This window comes from Syzygium oleosum, unplaced genomic scaffold, assembly GCF_021117445.2.
Source record: "Syzygium oleosum isolate NSW1041296 unplaced genomic scaffold, Sole_v2.1 Sole_v2.38, whole genome shotgun sequence".
Taxonomy (NCBI): Eukaryota; Viridiplantae; Streptophyta; class Magnoliopsida; order Myrtales; family Myrtaceae; genus Syzygium; species Syzygium oleosum.
Window position 1 is genome coordinate 374,688 of NW_026607522.1, and position 20,187 is coordinate 394,874.

The 20,187-nt window shown below is 41.8% G+C and overlaps 1 protein-coding gene across 1 annotated transcript; it reads right to left on the reverse strand.

Moving 5' to 3' along the window:
* Positions 1-16,500: 16,500 nt before the first annotated feature.
* Positions 16,501-18,564, reverse strand: LOC115676116 (uncharacterized). Its single transcript, XM_056305630.1, has one exon. The coding sequence runs from the start codon at positions 18,541-18,543 to the stop codon at positions 16,501-16,503; it is 2,043 nt and encodes a 680-aa protein (XP_056161605.1). The 5' UTR covers positions 18,544-18,564.
* Positions 18,565-20,187: the final 1,623 nt, after the last annotated feature.

Sequence of the window (20,187 nt, forward strand, 5' to 3'; positions counted from 1 at the left end):
CAAGAGTTTTGCCAAGTTTAAACCTCAACCTTTGTTTTAGGGGCAAAGTTGGCATTATGAATAATTGGTCAACCACTCCACTAACTCACTCTCTCTATAAACCCTCTAATCTCTCTCTCTCCTCTTCATTTCTTCCCTCACTCAGCCGGCTACCCCTCCCCCCACGACAGCTTCATCTTCTTCTTTTTCCCTTCTTGTTTGGGCCGTGGAAGGCCAAGCTCGCCGGAGGAGCTCCGCCGCCGCCGGGGCTGTTTCGCCACCACCGCCGCCTCGCCTAGCACCATCCAGCCGTCCCACTCCTCTCCCTCTCCCTCCCGTCCGCCGCGACCAGCCGCCCCTCCGCCTAGAACCGCCGTTGCCCTCAAGCCGCCATCGCACGCGCGCGACGGGAAGGTCGCCGTCGCCGCCGCTGCCCCGCCGCTGCCCAGCCTTCCTCGTCGCTTGTTCAGCCCCATTTCAAGCTTAGGACTTCAAGTGAGTTTGACCCTAAACCATAATTAGGATGATTTGCATTTCTAGATGGGTTTTACGGGTTAATTAGGGTAATTTTGGGGGTTAAATTGTGGAGGTGATTAGGGGCTGTTATTGTGGTCGATTCGGTGAATTAGTGTGATGAATTAGTGGAGGATTGGTGGCCTGAGAGGCGCTGTACATTGGCTGGACGGGTTTGAATCGGAATGGCCCGAGTTCGGGAAAGTTCGGGTTCGAGATGTGGATTATAGTACGCGCCTTATTTGATCTTGTGGTGGCTGATTAGAATGGTGTTTTGGGGAGTCTAATGGGGCATTTTGAAGATATTTAATGGCCTAGAATTATCGGACTAGTGGTTGTCCATGACGGGAATCGATTTGGGCGAGGCGCGAAGGACTTGAGGTTTAAGTGTGCAATTGCCGGAAATGGTCGCATTGATTGAGTAATTTGCTGAATAGTCCTTAATTGTGATGGACTTGGTGATGTCGTGACATGTTTAGTGTGGCTAAGAACGGAGTAGCTTGGCGAGCCTCAATTGCGCGGATTTATGTTGAGCTATTTGTGTGACTTATATGAGCGAATTGTGTACCGTGCATGAGTGCTTGAATTGATTCCATGGTTGTGCTAATATGTGGTTGGGCATATTAGAAATGTGGATGGTACATGTTGCGTGACGAATTGAACAAGTGGTGTAGTGATATTAAATGCTCTTCGTGAAATGCGTGATTGCCCAAGTGTGAGTGTATAGCCATGAATATGCATCGCGAGCATTGGCACGGCATGTGCATTTACAAGTGTGCCCGAGTGACATGTGCATTGTGATCACCTAAAATGCCCCGATGCGTTTTACGCGGGGTTCAGATAAAAATTGATACTTGTGAATGTGTGATCACAATAAACCCTGATGCGTTTTACGCGGGGTAGTGAACCCGTCCTGAGGCGTGTTACGCGGGACGATGCCCGGTTTACTGGAAGATGACCAACTTGAGGCGTTTTACGCGGGTAACGTGTCATGAGCCTGATTCGTTTTACGCGGGCCAAAGATCGATCTCGAAGTGGTGGACCTGATGCGTTTAACGCGGGTCGGAGGAGAAATTGATAAATGGCAAGAGTGCTAGTATGCAAGTGTGTGTTAATGCATTGATGAGGCATGAACATGAGCGCGAACATGAGCATATGCATTACACACGTTGGGACTGAGTGATATGTGTATATGTGCCGCGATTTAATTTCTATGGTACTGTTGTGATTATATATATAGAATGCCTAACTTGCAGGGTCAACTAAAAATTAGATTTAGGCCCGAGGGCCTGAGTTGTTTATGTTTCATATTGTGCTTTATTTAGTACTCGTCAGGAGGTGCACGTTAGCCTAGTTTAGGTTTAGGGAACTACTCACTGAGATTATTCTCATTGTTATATAAAACCATTTTTCAAACCCTCAGCCCTGAGATGCCTACCATTCCAGTGCGTTTTGGGATTCCGCATCACGTAGAGCGGACAAGGATGACACACCCCGTAGGGAACGGGGAGTCATATATTAGATATTATACCGTAGTTTGGGTAGACGCGGGGGAGTCATATTATCAGACTCATGAGTACGTGGCTTGGTGCTTCAGGGACGATCTCGGAGAGTATGGTCCTCTCCGTACTTTTGACGTCCCATTTACCGGGTTGGGCACCCGGTATCCTCTATGCCCTGATGGCGAGGTGACCGACCCTGGCTCTTCAGCCGAGGAGAGTGCAAGCTCCGACGGTGTACCAGTGGAGTACGAAGTAGACGAGTTTGAGCCGATGGACCTAGAGCCAGACGACGGGGACGCCGTTCCGGAGCCGATGGAGCCGGACAATGAGGAGATAGAGCCGATTGAGGAGGATCCCGTGCCGGAGGCCAAGCCTGAGGATATGGTCTCGGAGGAGGAGGCTGTAGAGGCCGAGTCTGAGACGGATTCATCAGGGTCCGAGGAGGAGATGCCTGACAGCTCTTCATCCTTGGAGTCTTCTGATTCCGACCCAGACTGGGCACCGTAGGAGTTAGTATCTGCCTTAGTTTGGTAGGGCCAGTACCTTTTTGACCAGTGCCCCACCTTTAGTATTAGACTGACCCCCGAGCCACTTACCCCTTTTTGTCAGTAGTGGCCTTTGACCCGTTTTTGGTTTTTGATGATCGGGCTGTACATGGATATTGCATATGGTTCCTAGTAGTAGTGCAAGTGTTTACTTTACAATTGCTGTTGTTCGTAATTGTGGCTATCCTTGGTTATGTGTATAATTTTATCCGGGTATTGTATTGCTTCCACGTGTGCTTTAATCTCTGTGTTGGGCGTTGGGTCGGCGACGCGTCTTGGGACGTCGCACTCGAATCGACCTTTGCGAGGGATGTAACGTGCCGAAGAGTGCGGGGCGTGACATGAGACACAAGACAACATAAGAAAAAAGACAGAAGAGTTAACTCATTGATAATAACGACGAAAACATCATTAATTTTGCCCCCCCCCCCCAAAAAAAAACTCCTAAATTGACAGAATTTAATATTTTCTATTTGTCCTTAAATCATGTTGGCACTTAAGAAATCGTATCAATAAAAGAAGTTGCATTCACGTTGCAAGTTTGAAAAATAAGTATTATTAGTAAGATTTCGATCAACTCTGCTCAGGATGTAAAAATAGCTATGAGTAACGCGAGTACTTAAAGCTACTTAGTAGAGGTGGCCACGGGCCGGTTTTGGCCCGGAACCGGACCGGAACTAGCCCGGTCAAACCCGGGCCCGGCCCGTTGACCGGGCCCGCGGTTCGGAACCGGAACCGACCCGTGGCATACGGTCCCGGTTCCGGTTCCAGAAAAATTTGAACCGGCCCGGAATCGCCGGTTCCAGGCCGGTTCTGCGAAAAAAAAATTTAAAAAAAAAAAAAGCTCCAGGCTACGCCACGACTGCGGTGCAGGTGGCTGCGCAGCCATGCCGCAGCTACCGCAGCAGCCTGCAGGAGAACGGGCCAACGGCCCAACAAAAAAAAAATAATAATAATAATATTTATCCGCAGCAGAGCCTGCAGACGTGCAGGCCCTGCTGCAGTGCTGCGCCGCAGCACCTTGCGCCCGTTGGGGCAACGGCTACGCCCCAACGGGCGTTTTTATAATAAATAAATAAAAAACACATAACCGTTGCAATTTATTGCAACGGTTATGTTTTATTTTTTTTAATTCTAAATTTTCTTCTATTTTTTTCCTATAAATTCTCTCAAATTCTCACAATACACACACAATTCTCTCAAATTCTCTCCAATTCTCTTCTCTCAAGTCTCAAATTTTCTCAATACTCGAAATTCTCTCAAATTCTCTGAAATTCTCTCAATTTTCTCAATCCACGCAATTCTTTCTTAATTCTCCCAATTAATCCGCTCAATTCTCTCAATCCATTCGAAAAATGGCAAGTGGAAGTCGAGTGCCAACTGGCAAAGGTAAGAATATCGCGACGGAATCCCATCATTCTTTTGATCCTCGTGAATATGCAGATTTTCAAGATGATGAAATCAACATTTTTCACGATGTGGAGCGCGTCCCGACGCAAGAAAGTTTTCATCCTCCTGCTGAAATATCTACAACAAAAGAAGCGGAACAGGAATTTACATCCGACATTTGGAATCACTTCACGAAAATGGAAAGGTTTGATATCGGTCAAAAAAGGTATGATATAATTTGTAAATATTGTGGAAAAATATATAAATATACAGGTGGACAAGGATATGGAACATTTAAACGACATCTTATGAGCAAACATCCAACCGAAACGGGAATCGATATCGGGCAATAACAAATTTCCGGGTACGTCAATCCTAACACTTCCCCTTTATTTCGTTTTAATGAAAAAACTTATAAGGAAGAATTAGGCAAATTTATTTCCGTTGAGCATTTAGCATTTAATTTTGGAGAAAGATTTGGTTTTAATGAATTTGTACAAAAAGCATGTGCTCCACAAGCAAAACGTGTTTCTAGAAATACAACTAAACGAGTAATTAAAGATCTTTACAAAAATGGAAAAAATGATTTACAAAACTTTTTTATGCAATTTAATGGATGCGTGCATATAGGTAGTGATATTTGGAGTGATCATTGGCAAAATCATTCTTACATGGGCATAACATGTCATTGGATAGATGATGAGTGGACTATTCAAAAAAGAGTTATTGCATTTAGAGTTTTCGATGATCATCATACGGCAAATAATATTTATAGACTAATTAGGCAAGTTTTAGAAGAATATTATTTGCTTAACAAAATTTTTTCAATTGGTTTTGATAATGCCGCAGCAAATCCCGCATCAATTGTCGAGTTAGAAAATATTTGTAAACCCGCTTTTGGCGGAAAATTTTTTCACGTTAGATGTGCTTGTCATGTTTTAAATTTATGTGTACAAGATGGTTTGAAAACTCTTGATATTTTTCTTCAACCAATAAAAACGGCGATTCAATTTTTATGGAAACATCCCAAAAAAATGAAAGAATGGGGTAGATTTTGTAGAGATAATGGCAAAAAGCCAAAAAGATTTCCAAGAGATGTTCCAACTTGTTGGAATTCTACTTTCCACTTGCTTAGTGAATCTTTAGCATATAAAGATTTATTATGTGCATCCATTTCTAATAATATACCTGAGATTAATTTATACCCACAAGAGTGGCATATTTGCCAAAAAATTTTAGATCTTTTAAAGGTTTTTAATGATGCAACTTATACTTTGTCTGGTGTTTATTATCCTACTACACATTTATTTTTAGTAGAGTGTACTAATATTGTCGGAACTTTTGATGAATATGAAAATGATGTTGAATTACAACATATTATAGTTGCAATGAAAATGAAATGGCTTCATTATTATAGTGAAATTCCCATGATTTATTTAGTTGCTTGTGTTTTTGATCCGTGTTGCAAATTGGATGGCTTAAATGATTTTTTGCATACGTATTATCAATGTTTACATTATGATGTGACAAATGTTACAACCATAGTACGTGAGGTTAAAAACGTAGTAATAGAATTATATAATGAATTTTATACTAAATATAATTTAGGTGATATTAGATCTTCTCAATCTACGGAGATACAAAATGACAATACAGGTAAAATTAGTAGAGAGTACCAACTTTTATTACATAGACAAAAAAAAACAAAAGGGAGTAATAGGAAATATTTCTGAATTAGAGAGTTATCTAACCATTTTATTTGAGTTTACTGAAGCCGAAGGTGGTACATATTTTTTTATTTTGGATTGGTGGAAGAGGCACGCAAGCCAATACCCAATCCTTTCTCTAATTGCAAAACAGATTTTTTCAACCCCTTGTTCCACAGTTGCGGTTGAACAAGCATTCAGTGCCGGAGGTAATATTTTGAACGAACATCGTTCAAGATTATATCCAGAATCAGTGGAGATGCAAGCTTGTGTTGCTGATTGGACGAAGGCTCAATACCGGCAACAAGAGATAGATCGGAATAATGAATCCGAATTCTTTAACGACGGAGATACTACCGCTACCACTATCGGTACTGGAACGGGTAGTGACAATTGAGGGTAAAAGAACTATTGGAGTTGGCAAATATTTCGGGAACTCTTGTTTCTCATACCGGGTACGCCCACGTGAGCTTAGGGAAACCGAAATATAATCCGACGATATGTGACCTCTGGTCCCCTGCGCACGGAATGCTTAGGTTTTGGGATAATTTTAGGGTATATATATTGTACTCTTTTTTTTTTTAAGATCGTTGTAACGAATTGTAATGTGCTTAATGATAATTTATTAAGTTGAAGCCCTCTCTTTCTCTCTTGTCTTTTTGTCCCCAAATTTGAGTACAATTTACATTTTAATCACAATTTATATTGAATAATGTTCTATCACAAGAATAGTATTTTTTTAATTTTTTTATTTTCATTTCTGTTTTTCCTTTTCTGTTTTTCTTCTTTTTCTTTTCCTTTTCCTTTTCTGTTTTTCCTTTTTCTCTTTTGTCTTTTTTCCTTGTTTCTGTTTTTTAAAATTATAATTTATATTTTTTTTTTTCTTCCTCCGCGCCGCCGGCCGGCCATGGCCGGGCCGGCGCGGAGGTCGCCGGGCGTCGGGCGAGGGCGGCCCGCTGGGCCGGGCGAGGCCGGCCTCGCCCCCGACGCCGGCGAGGCGAGGCGAGGCCTCGCCTCGCAACGGCGAGGCTCGACCTCGCCGGCGTCGGCGAGGCCGGCCCTCGCCTGGGTTGGGCGAGGCCGGCCTCGCCGACGCCGGCAAGGCTCGGCCTCGCCTCGCAACGGGCGAGGCTCGACCTCGCCGGCGTCGGCCGAGGCCGGCCCTCGCCCGGGCTGGGCGAGGCCGGCCTCGCCCGACGCCGGCGAGGGCCGCCTCGCCTAGAGGCCGGCGACCTCCGCGCCGGCCCCGGCTATGGCCGGCCGCGGAGGAAGAAAAAAAAAAAAAAGGAAAAGGAAAAGAAAAAAAACAGAAAAAAATAGGAACCGGACGGTTCCGGTTCACACTTGGCCACGAACCGGAACCGCCGGTTCCGAACCGTGGCCACCTCTACAGTACTTAGTGATTATGTAAATGAATTTCTCCGCATGTTAGCTATCTAAGAGTGAACATGCAAATACAATCTATTACAAATATCACTTGACTTATGAAATCAATATCAATATGTCGAAAGGAATAGTAGAAAAGTATAAAAAATAATAATATGAAGCAAGTCCATGTTAAAAGAGAAAAAAATAGGACATTAGCTTATTTGAAAAATATTTTGTAGAGAATCACAAAGTACTACCATTTGCAATCTTTCTTTTCAAAAGAAAACTGTGGGAAGAAAATAAATAGCATATAGACAACCTATTGAAAAATAAACTGATTCTATTAATATTTAAACTTTTCAATAATACATTTAAGGGAAATTACAAAACTCATCCTACTACTATTTGCTTGAATCCATTTTTGGTCAATGTACCATCTTTCATCGATGTTTTGTCTCCCAACTTTATCTCTAGTAACAATTTTAGGACAAAATTCAATTTTGCGTTAAATATGTACAGGACATGCTGAGTTTGTAACAGCCTGAATTTTAATGTAATTCCGGGATCAATAAATTGACCATATTTCGCATTTCATTTTAGTAAATCTCACCCAGAGCTGATCACTCTCGGGATACTAACCAATAGGGTATGGCTAACTAGGAAAATGGTACGTGGACCAGGGACCCGATCGTGAATTGGGCATCGATCTCGAGAAATGACGAGAGAATATTATGAACCAGTATGGACCGATCTTAAGGAAAGGTAACGGATCTGGTTTGGCCAAGGCCAACGATGTACCATCGGATCGCAGGTGATTCTGCAAGACCGAAAGTACACGTGGCCAACCAGTCTTGAACTTGAACCGAGCGATCGTGACCTCTGGAACTAATGATAATTTCTCATTCTCTCAATAATCGAGACCATTACGATATGGATAGCCCTAGGTCGATACGCGTAACTCCTAAACAGCCGCCCGTTAGTGAGAGACCCTGAAATTGAAAGTTTAGCGAGTTTTGTTCACGGAATTGAGCCCGGATTTCGAGGTCGATTTTCGAAGGCTTAAGAGACTATTTTTGGGAATCTGACGTCATATTACGCTGGCCACACACGTTTGGGGTTAGTACGAGTGAAAATTGAAATTTCGGTCCGGGGGTGAGAAATTACGGTTTTGCCCCTATGGGCACCGAGGCCGGATTTGGAGGCCGTTTGAGGTTATTTTTCGCGGCCAATGTCATTTTGGGGTGGCCACGCACATTTAGAGTGGTTTTGGCCAAAAAGTGAAATATCGACAAAAATTGGAAAAATAATATTATTTTATTCCCGAAACTTTGCAGTCAGTTTTCGAGGACTTAAAAAGTGAATTTTGCGATTCCGACGTCATATTATGTTGGCCACGCACATATGGAACGCGTGTGTGCGAAAATTGAAATTTTGACCCGGGACCGAAAAATTACCAAAATGCCCTTGGACCCATTTTTGGTAATTCCGAATTTTGGATTTAATTAGGGGACTAACCAAGGTGAGTTAGGGCTAAACCAGGTCTGGTCAGCTTGGGTTAAGGATCAATGACCATTTTACCCCTAAATTATTGGATGAGAAGGAAGGATAGCCCTTGGATCAAGGGCAAAATTGTCCAATAGCCTAAGATAATGACACTTGGAACCCACTAAATCAATTGTTGACCCTTATTTGACCAGATCACTCTCTCTCCAGCAGACCATTCGGCCAAATCCCCCGAGAATTTCCTTCTTCTTTCCCATTTTCTGTTCTGCAGTTCACGTTCTGCTCAAACTGGTACTGTTCACGCCGGAACAGTACCAGCCGGAGCTGTCCCCGCCGAGCCAGCACCACCAGCAGCCCTTTCCGCCCAAGAACAGCCACCCTCAGCCCATTTCCAGCACTGAACAGAAGCAAACAGCAGCAAATCGCCGTTTCCGTCGTCGCCGCGGACCGCCGGCTTGCATCGGAACGCCGCCGTCGATCCTTACCGTTCGTCGGTGATCGACCGCCCGTTCCCGTCGTCCCGAGTCGTTAATAGGCGAGTATAAACCCCAAACCCTTAATTAGTCTAATTGTGTCCTTAGGGGGTAATTAGGGGTTAATTAAGCTCATTTAGGACCTAATGATGTTTATTTGGGTGTAGGATGATTATGATAGGTCATTAGGGCTTAATGAGGTTATTTAAGTGTGGATTAGTGTTCAAAACAGCCCCTGTTCTGGTACTGTTCACAAAGTACCGAAATTGTGCATATTTGTCTAAGTTTTGCACTAATTGAATTCAATGATTCAAGGCTTGAAATTAGACAATTCAAGTGTTAATTAAGCTCATTTGAGGCTTAATTATATGTATTTGGTGGTTGGATGTTTGGGGTAGGTGATTAGGCCTTAATGAGATGGTTTAAAGGTGGTTTAGTGCCTAAATGTTAATTTTTCCTGGTACTGTTCATTCAGTACCGAAAATGCCTAATTTGTGCCCAAGTTGAATATTCTAAGAATAATGGACTAATGACAAGAATTTAGGCATTTTTAGGGGATGATTAGGACGTGTATAAATCCTATTGAATGACCCCGAAGTGGTGAGTAAAATTCGTAAACCCGGATTAGGACTGTTAGTGCGTTTTTCTGGACTGGTTTATGTATTATCGGTACAATTTGGACTGGCTTAGATAGTATCAGTGTGTATTTCGGACTGGGTTGAGGACGGATTGGTAGAAATTATCATTGGGAAATTTAGTGGATTAATGAGAATTATTTGGGGAGATTAATTGGATTAAATGACCAATTTAGGAGCCCGTTGGAAAATTACCGGGTATGTCCGGGTTGACTGATTGTACGTCAATTATGCTTAATTGTGGTTGATTTCGTACTGCTATGTCGTATGTGGTGTGGCTGATTTTATGGAGTGCGATTGGCCATTGTTTGGTTTATAATGATTTACTAATTTGTGAATCGCACATTAGGCCACACGGTATTAATTGGGCCAATTAAGCACGTATTGTGACATTGGGTGTCTGAATTATATTGGTGCTCGTGGTGCATTGCATTGCATAACATGGGCACGCATTGCGTATGCCAAGAGTGAGGCATGTGATGAAATTGTGCGAGAATGCGTGTCCACCATGAGCATGTGATCACCTAAAATACCCTGAAGCGTTATACGTTGGGTTCAGATAATAATGAGTTGTGTGATCACCTAAGAACCTTTGGGTCATGACCTTCGGGTCGATACCGTCCTCATGCACTTTGAAGCAGGACGATGCCCGGTACGTCCGGAAGACGACCATCCTCATGCACTTTGAAGCAGGCTCTGGTTCGTAAGGAGATCAGTGTTGCGCCTCATGCACTTTGAAGCAGGCTAGAGACACTGGGCCAGATCGGTTGCTGCGCCTCATGCACTTTGAAGCAGGCTAGATGCACCGGGCCGTGAAAAATTGATGACTCGAGTCGTAATAAATAATAAATTGGGCGATTGCCAGTGTGCCAGTGTGGGCCAGTGGGCCGGGAAATACACGTGACATGTCGACGACATTTGCATGCATGAACATGCATGGACTGGCATGCGAGTGTGTGAGCCTCGGTGCATGAGCATGTGATTGGCGTACGTGTGATAATGTGTGCCACGTACGTGCCGTGATTATTATATATTGAACTGCCTAACCTGCAGGGTCAGAGGATTATTTGATTGTTGTTGCACTATGGTTTCACATATTTATTTTCCGGTCAGGAGATTGCATGTTAGCCTAGCCTAGGTTTAGGGGGTCATACTCGCTGAGATTCGTCTCACGGTTGTGTAAACCGAAACATTTTCAGACTCCCAGCCGTAGGATGCCGAGGACACCACCACTTTTTGGGATGCTACATTTCATCCGGCGGTCGTTGAGCGTGCACCCCTGTGGAGACGGAGCAGATCGGAGAAGTGGCTGTTTGGTTATTCCTAGGAGTTGGTGTTTTATTTGAGTTGTTGGGAGCACTGTAAAAAGAGTTTTAAAATAGTGATATAAGTATGTACATATTTTCTGCGTTGATCGTTGTTTATTGCTTGGCTATCCTTAGTCTCATGCGATTTATTGTATGGGTGTATATATTTATTTATATACGTTGCTTCCGTATGTGTTTGATCTCTGATTGGGCGTTGGGTCGGCAATGCTTCCTGGGAGCGTTGCACCATAATTGACCGTCGCACCATAATTGACCGTCGACGGGATGTTGCGTTCCGGTAGAGTACGGGGCGTGACAGAGTTGGTACTGACAAATCGACACGTGGCACTTAAATGTACGAGTTTCTTATAAATTTATACTTTTAATCCTCGTACCTTTAGAAATGTTCAAATTTAGTCCTTGTGCTTTGTTTTATTAACATAACAAGTCCTTACATTACTTTTCCATGAAAATCTAATTTCTTTCATCACATCTCCATTTGAAATCTTAGGAAAATGTCAGATTAGGACCAACTACAAATTGGCGATTCCTACGCTGACAGGTGTGCCCAATCTGACTGATAGTCCCATTAAGATTATTTTAATTATATGTAGTAATGGCATTGTCGTTTTCAGTAGAGATTCATACATAATTATCTAGGACTACTTTTAACAAAAGTAGATAAGTTTTACTTATTCAAATGACAGCTTTAACTCGCTATCCTGTGGACAAAATGTTATAGACGATTCATTCATAACTTCATATCGAATCTTGTGAAAGGAACAAACGGTTGCAAATGGTAGGACATTTGCAAAACTTTTTTTTTTTTTTTTGCAAATGGCCATTTTTTATGCAATAAAAAAGGATGCCTGAGTATTGAGCATCATCATCTCTTTTGTGATAAAAAGAAAAAATTTGATTGGGACTCGTAGATGTCTCCGTTGCCCTCCTAATATGCTAGCCCTCGTCGAACGATTCATAAAGAAGACTTTTTACTCTATGCCAGGACAACATAAAGATCAAACAAAGGTCCATCAATCATTTCTTTCATAACATCAAAACATCGTCGAAATTGTACCGCAATCGGTATGATGTGAATCTCTCTCGAGCAGCTGCCCGGTATGGAAGAAGGCTTTAAACATGAAAAGATCAAACTCTGTATGATAGGCATTTTATACAAAAACAGGGCTGCTGTTTTGATTAAGTTTTACACTACTAAACAAAAAGATACGTGCAGTGATGCAGATCCTTTGTTTATTTCATTGCAGAATCGTGGGAAACTTCACATCTTTGCTCGGAAAAGTACAAATAAGACTAGCAATATGTCATAAAAGTTAGAACATCGGATAAGAGCCCTGGATTACCTTTAGCATGTCGGTGATCCCGTAATTGTTGCCCTTGGGGTTGCAGCACAATGCATTTAATGCTTATTCAGAATATCACCTCCTCCCCAAACGACAATTTACAACCAAATGTGGAAGTTTTGTCGTGGAACTTGGTATGACACTGAAATCCTCATCATATTCAAATGTAAAGATCAAATCACATGGAGAATGATTAGAACAGTCTGCATCAAGATGGGAACATTCCTATGAGAACCGTCACGGGACATTCCTCGTACTCTTTCTGGATGTGTTGTTCTGTCAGCACTTTTTTTGTTTTTTCTCCGCATTATTTAGTAGCTTTATGTTTGTTATGCTATTCTCTTGCTCTCCTTCACATTAGGTAGCTTTCTAGAAATTGCTCATCGGTAGCATCCGATAACATGTCACCCGACCGCTACGTGTAAGTTACCATGTGCACAATTAAAAGATGTGCATGCGAGATAAAATGACACTTCACAATCCCTCGTTAACAAAGTTTCTATATCAATTTTTCGCATTTGCATAATTAAACAAGTTAAAGATTTCATAAGGGTAAGAAGATTTGGATAAATGCAGCATGCACAGTTATCATGATGAAATAGGAAGGATGAGAGTATGAACAGTATCTGGAAAACAGAGTAAGATTCAAAATTAGTACAAAACAAGTATCTAAATCGCACCTGAACGATGTCGATCTTCCATGCACCACTCCTGGTAAAATTTTGTGCAGCCTCCTGCAAATTGAGAGCCGCATTGGCCTCCATTGGGGTTGCAGGTGAAGAAAAGGCCCAAAAATTAACTTCGGGTTGATGATCATCTCGTGTTCTACGTCATATTGTGGCTGAACCTCTGTCTTCGTGCATTCAATTCAATTTTTCACTCGTTTTCGGAGAAAAATTTTGCGGCTTCATCGTGACGAATCAGAACAATGGCCAAATGATTCCTTAAGCTATTGCTTTTCATTCATGTCTACGATTTACAGAATCGAATTCCGCTCGTGACACATCAATGAGTAGGCACTAATCGGACATAGAGACGCCGGCGATAGCTTATCCACCGACTTAAAATACAATATACCCAGAACTCTTGACTTCACTTATCCACCAATTTGTACCACTCATCCACTAATCCACAAGATGATAACTATGCACTATTTCAGGACAAGTTGCTACAAACCTCTTATTTCATGATGCCTTATTATTAAAATTTAAAATTCAATTTACTATGTGAGATTTTTCCATGATTCTCGCATGCTCAATTTGATTGTTCACATTTACGAGCGCACATATTTTTTCGGACGCAATATTGAGCGAACTTATTGTTTTACAATACCAAAAAGAGCATGAAAGGAACGCGCGCACTCTCCATATCTAATACACGCTATAACAATTTATGAACTATTAACCCCACCTCATGCAATAAAATCTCAAAAAAAAATTATTTTTTTATTAGTTTAATATGAAAATTGACTAAAGACAATGGGGATAGAAAAAGGAATAGAGAAAAGTAAAGGAGAAAAAAACGAACGAGAAGAAAACAGCATTTCTTGGGCCCGGGCAAATAGTTGCCCAGCTCCATGCATATTGAGGAATGGGCCCATTTTCCCATACCCATTATTGTAGAAAAGCAGGCCAGTAGGCCTACATTAGTATTTGCCATGTCATCGTATAATGCCACGTCATTATATTTATCACGTCACCATACTTGCCACGCCATTGAATTTTATTATGTCGTCAAAAATTGCCCCTTCATCTTAGTAGCTCACATTATCATAATGTGTCACTTTATTGAAGTTCCCACGATATTACCATATATCTAGACAATCACACAAACAATTCTAAACATATTGTATAAAAACCAATAAAAAACTAAACATTTCAATTGAAGCGATGTAGTCCTAATTCTTTGAGGGAAAAAACGTAATCAAGTCCTTTTAACCAAAATTCGCCGAATTTTTCTGACGTGACACCGACCGTGCTATGTTAATTTGTCTCCACAAGGTGCTGCGGGCTGATAAACTGGTTTATTTTTTATGACTCAGTGGAGGCCAACGACAAGACAACCACCCCGAGTCATGCCTCGAAAATCAATGTTAAGAAAATTTTCGTTGAATTTCTTTTTTAAACTTGTTAAAATTGAAAATGAGACACAACAATTCATTCTTTCAAATTATGTTATTATTGTTAGATTTATCCGACGATGCAGAAAAATTGTTGCACGTTCACCGTTGAATGAGCGACGTGTATGTTTAGAGTTAATTTTATAATCTAATTGTTCCACATGTCAACAATCTAACGATGAATGTGTAAGACGCTAACCGTGGATATAATAAAAATCCGAATTATACCCACCTGAATTAATTCAGAGGACTTTGACTTCATAGCAATTGAACAACGCAAAATCTATATGTTTAAGACAAAGCCAGTCAAATTTCTGGCCATGCACGTTAGACTTGATAATTGAACTGTTTTTGGGAAAGAAATTGGAAGGTGTTCTGATGTGAGAGTAGAAGATGATCAATATAGTTGGACATTGGAAAAATCAACATCCCAAATTACTTTTAATTAGGATATAACCGTATCATGTTTGATAATTTCATTATTGTACAATATATTGACACTCAATTTGGGGCTCAACTAGTGTATTTTATCATTTACCCAACCAAATGGACGATGAAGGTAAAATTTTGAAGCCGCTCCCAACTTAAAATCGAAAGCTCATTTAACATCTTAGATGAATGCGTCGTCTAGCACTTAACTACTCTGAATTTTTCAATACTCTAAACTCCCCCACACATACAGAAAAGTATTTCATGTGACAGACATGCCAAGTGAAAAAACTGACCAAAAGAAGGAGAATTCTTAAGTTCAAACATAAATTTAGTTGGAATAGATGTGATTGGTTGATTATGCCTAGTCAGTTGTGTGTCTAACAATGTAACTTTTTCATGCATGTAAATCCTTGAAAGTCTAACGGAAAATGGGAAGATGAATAAGGGATGTGAAAGATTAGATTACTAAGTCTCTTACCCAGCCCAGCACGATGTAGAATTTTGGGAAATCACCATCAAATTATCTAAAAACTTAAAATTATTGGACAAAAGCATGGTTCAATATTTCAGTGCAAATTGAGGAAATTACCCCAAAAGTTATAAAATTGTTGTATGAATGCAAATCCAGTCCTAAACTTTCTAATTTAGCTAATATAGCCCTAAACCTTTTGACGATTTCCTAATATAGTCCATCTAGTCAATTTAAATTGCAAATCGCTAGCATGGTGGTTTAGTTATGGCCAGTCGTGCTACGTGGCATGGCCAATGCCTGACGTGAAAGAAATGAATCGAAACGATGTTGTTTTGCAATTTTAAAAAAAAAATCAGAATTTTGTTTTTTTTTCATTTTCTTTTCTTTCTTTTTCCACACTACTGTTCATCTCCCTTATGTCTTCGTCAATGTTCATCGCCGAGGCCGGTGGGGGTCGTCGGCGCCTGGGCAAGGGCTTGCATGCCCTTGCTCGCCATTTCTTTGTGGATTGGTCTGGTTTGCACTAAATTACAGAATGCCATTTGCAGTACATCTTTGCCTCCGATATTTTTGGAAATCTCTTCCTTGGCCCTTACACTCCACATCTTCCCTTATGAGATTACTTTTGAATGTGTTGTCCCACGGCTGCTTCTAAAGTGCGAGTTTCCGTTGTACGCGTGTGATAGATAGCAAGGCATATTCAAATGCAATGTCTTTGGACTCAAATCAGAGTAGATAAGCTGTCAAAATTATATCTAGTGTTAAACCATTCATGATCACTCTTGATTTGATCAGGATACGAAGCAAAACACCATTTACAATCCTTTTAGACTAGAACATGTTTCAAACGAAGCAACGGATATTCTCTTATTTTGACTTAAAAATGCGAGTTTTTTTATTACCGGTACAACATCAAACTTGCGACACAAATATTAAACCAGTGCAATCAGGTGTATTTTGGGTGAGCTTCTCTCATTTGGTTCAAAGAAGTGCACAAAAGCGCAGGATATTAGAGAAATTGAACAGCTAGAGTTTTTAGGGGACACTTAGCATTGTGCGGGAAGAGCAAATAAGCACACTTGTCACAAGAAGAGAAGAAACAAAGGTGTAATCAAAGTGAGATACCTACCAAGAGATTTTCAATGGAATTTGCTCGTAGGAGCCTCATCTTTTGCCGACTTGGCGACTATCAATCAGTTCGCGAAAGCTGTAACTTCACCATGTTTTATTTGGAATTGTTCGCTCAAGCCAAGTTGTGCCATCAATAACCAAACCAAGGTGACAAGTTCTCCCCCTTTACTAAGTTGTCGAGCGTGCATGAACGGTTGGCAATGAATCGCAGCATACGCCAGCAATTCCACCCAAACTTCACTCATGATGTCCCACTTCTTGTCATGAAATTTCCGCAACTCTTTAGCGAGAATACACGCATCAAAGAGAGCAGACTGGCTTCTGTCTCCTTTCACAAAACCTGGATTCAAATCTGTAGGAACAGAAAGTAGGTTTTGGCAGGCGCTCCTCTTATCAAAGATAGTTTCATCGAAGAACCTGTCTGCCTCAGCACAAGTGTCTCGAAACCTTATTTGGCCAATCCCAGCCACTGCAGACATCATATCTGGTTGTTTGATCATAAGATGAAGCATGTAATCTGACAAGACCTTACTGGTTTTACGGTGGTCGTTTGTACTTTCATCAGTGTTGTAACAGAGTTCGGTGGCGATGTGCCACAGTAAAAGGCTCTTTCCATAATCAACATCACAGACGAATGGAAGCAATTTTTGGCAATTTTCCACTGATTTAGTATGCTCCAGAGCCCATTTACCTCGAGAAGCACAAATCTCATTTGTTCTTCGCAAAGATGCTTTCCGTTTCAGCTCATAAAAAATCAGTTCACCTAATTTTTCACTGTATTGTTCTACTCGTCCAAACTTCAAGTCATCAAAAAATTCCCTCAGATATATGAGACCAAGGAGTTTCTCAATCCATTTTGGCCACTTTCTCAGCTGGGTATCTAAAAAATTGTACTGGAAGATAGATTTAGACCATCTAGCATTTAGTATATGCAATGCAAATGGTGAACTTTCAGATTTGAATTTGAGGAGGAACTTAATGAAGATGCTTCCTTTAATCAAACTTCTACCAGGTTCCTTCTCAGATGCAGCTATTTTTGCAATTGTCCAGTCAGAGCAAATGAGCCTAACAAAACCTACAAATTCCAGGCCAATAGCTCCAAGAAGCAAGGTGTATGTAATCTGTATATCATATTCATGAAAATCATGCTTGTCCAGGACGTAGAAACTTGCAAAAGCTGAAACAACGGAACCAATTGAGATAGCTCGGAAAAGGTACCCTGTTGGACAGCGAATAACGGCAGCCTTGGTATAAAGAACATCATAAAAGAAGTTGAGCTCAGCCTCTATGACTCGAAAAGCATCCTTTGCGGTTCTGCCCCTGAAAAATTGATAGCTGTCTGCGACTTCATGAAAGCCGAAGATGAGATCCACAAGGAGGCCTTTGAAGGTTGTGAAGTAAAAAAACGCCTCTTTTATCGCTGTTCTGTCGTCCAAAATGTTTCCATCTTCCGCTCCAACATGTGACCAATGACGTTGGCCCTCTGGTAACATACGCAACATCTTGGTGGTATGGTATTGTCTGGCAACCTCGGGATAATTCGGTCCAGCATCAGCAGGCGGGAGCAAGGAGCCCCGGAATTGACTGAAGCTGGCGAGGTACAGAGCACGTGTTCGCTCTATGTATTTAATGGTTCCTCCAATAAATACGAGGATGGTTGGGACAATCAGCTTGCTACTGGGGAAGGATTGATAAAATACATAGCCTGCAGCGCCTAGCTGGAATAAGAGATTAAGCAAGTGCCTACGCCACAGCTCGTTATCCTCGAGCGCGAAAGCGGTTATGGTGTCTGGTCCTCCGAGATGCAGCAGAAGAAATGGAGCCCAAAATGCCAAAAGGTCACCATAGGCATCAGCCTCGGAGTCTGAAGTACCACCAGCGAATTGGGCTCTGGAAATGAGTCCAAAGGCATAGTTAGCGACCGAGTCGGCGACCAAGTAAGCTGACCAGATGAGCACCAAGATCCACCTGTGCGAACACCTCTTTCGAATGGGTGCCAAAAAAATGAGAAAGACTTGCAGAGATAGGCTCGTAAGGATCGCCCCTCGGACATTGAATTTCATCCACAAATTCTTGGCTTCTGCAAGGATTTCAATATTTCCCATTTTATCGTCACCGTCTCACCAGATCCTGGAAGGAAAATATTTTAGTCAGCATGAGTATTACAGTAAGGCAACAATTATTGAATAGATTCTAAAACTGGAGAACATAATTACAGAAAGGTGACTATTGAGGGCAGAGAGTCAATTATACCTTGAAATTTATTTATGATTAGATAGGAATAGATGTCCTGCTTTAGGCAACCGAGTGTCTAGCAATGCGTAGCCATAAAGGAGTTAGAGTCCGCTTGAAACCCGTGGAATGTAAAATCGAAGTACAATAGATACGCGATGGAAAGTGTAATATTTGGTAGGGGTGGTAAAAAAAGAAGAGGGAAGTTGATTGGTAATGTCACACCCCGAACCCGAACGAGCGCGCAATCATCCCTTTGTGGTCGTAATGTACGCGACATCCCAGGACTTATCGCCGACCCAATCAAAACACTAACGAGCAACGCATGCGGAAGCAACCTCGAACTCTCCAAACAACATATAAACAACGGGATAGTAAAGAGACAAAGAATACACATTAACAAAACACTTTTATAAACATAACATCGATTACAACACATACATTTGCAAGCCTTCTACGAGGCCACTATCTAAGAACCACGCACAACAACAAGGATCAGGTGGTTGGTAAGCTTAACTCCTTTACAAAAAGAGGCACTCAAAAGATGAGCTAACTCGACCTATCCTCAATCCCCGTAGTATTCTGGCAGCGTCTCCGGGTCAATCACGGTCGCGGGTCTGAAATGGTTTGGTTATACAACCATGAGAACACTTCTCAATAAGCAACTACCTAAGCCTCGCTTAGGCCAAAGCGTACCTCTGAACAATTCTAAACATGCAATACCGACATCCAACGTGTCATAACAATCACATGCGCCCTTACCTCGCCTCGGCACATACACAAGCCCTGCACGTTAGAATATCGCCATAACATGGCCAATTGCTCATCAAGCTTGTACAACGCAATTCAAGGTATAATCATGCATAATACGGTTAATAACCCAGACGTGCTCAACATTAAATTCAATCATGGCATTCTTCAATGCATAGCACACGTTTATAAATGTCCAGATTATTAACGACCCCTTGGGCCACTGAACTCCCGCCGGTCTTCTGGCGTAACCAGGCATCGTCCCGCTACGTCGGCGACGGCAACGTTGGGGATCGAACACCCCCCGGCAAGCCGGGTACCCAACGGCATTCCACTTAGGAGCATCGATCCGGCCTCCACCGCGATCGGCATCGTCTGGGATCGAACACCCCCCGGCAAGCCGGGTACCCAACGGCATCGTCTAGAACTCCCGCCTAGACGGAACGTGTCGTGACCATGCACACACCTCAGCAATCATTATCAATTTTTATCTTTGTAAATTAGCCCAATGTCAACTAAATCCGTCAAACGCCACGATAACATCGAATAGTCCCCGAGAGAGAGAAAACCGGATTTGCACACATTCGGGCTATTCTGGGCAGTTTGCGCAACAACCGAAATTTCTTTGAAATAAATATTAATTCAACTCCAAAAATTCTGAAATTTGCATATGTTATACAAAACATCTTGATGAACATTTTTCATGAAGAACACAAGATCCATTTCTGTCTAGAACCACCTCTTTTTGTCATCCAAAGTCGGACATA

What these genes read in the sequence shown, in the direction of transcription:
- LOC115676116 (XM_056305630.1), bottom strand. Translation starts at nt 18,543, where the DNA reads ATGGGAAATATTGAAATCCTTGCAGAAGCCAAGAATTTGTGGATGAAA.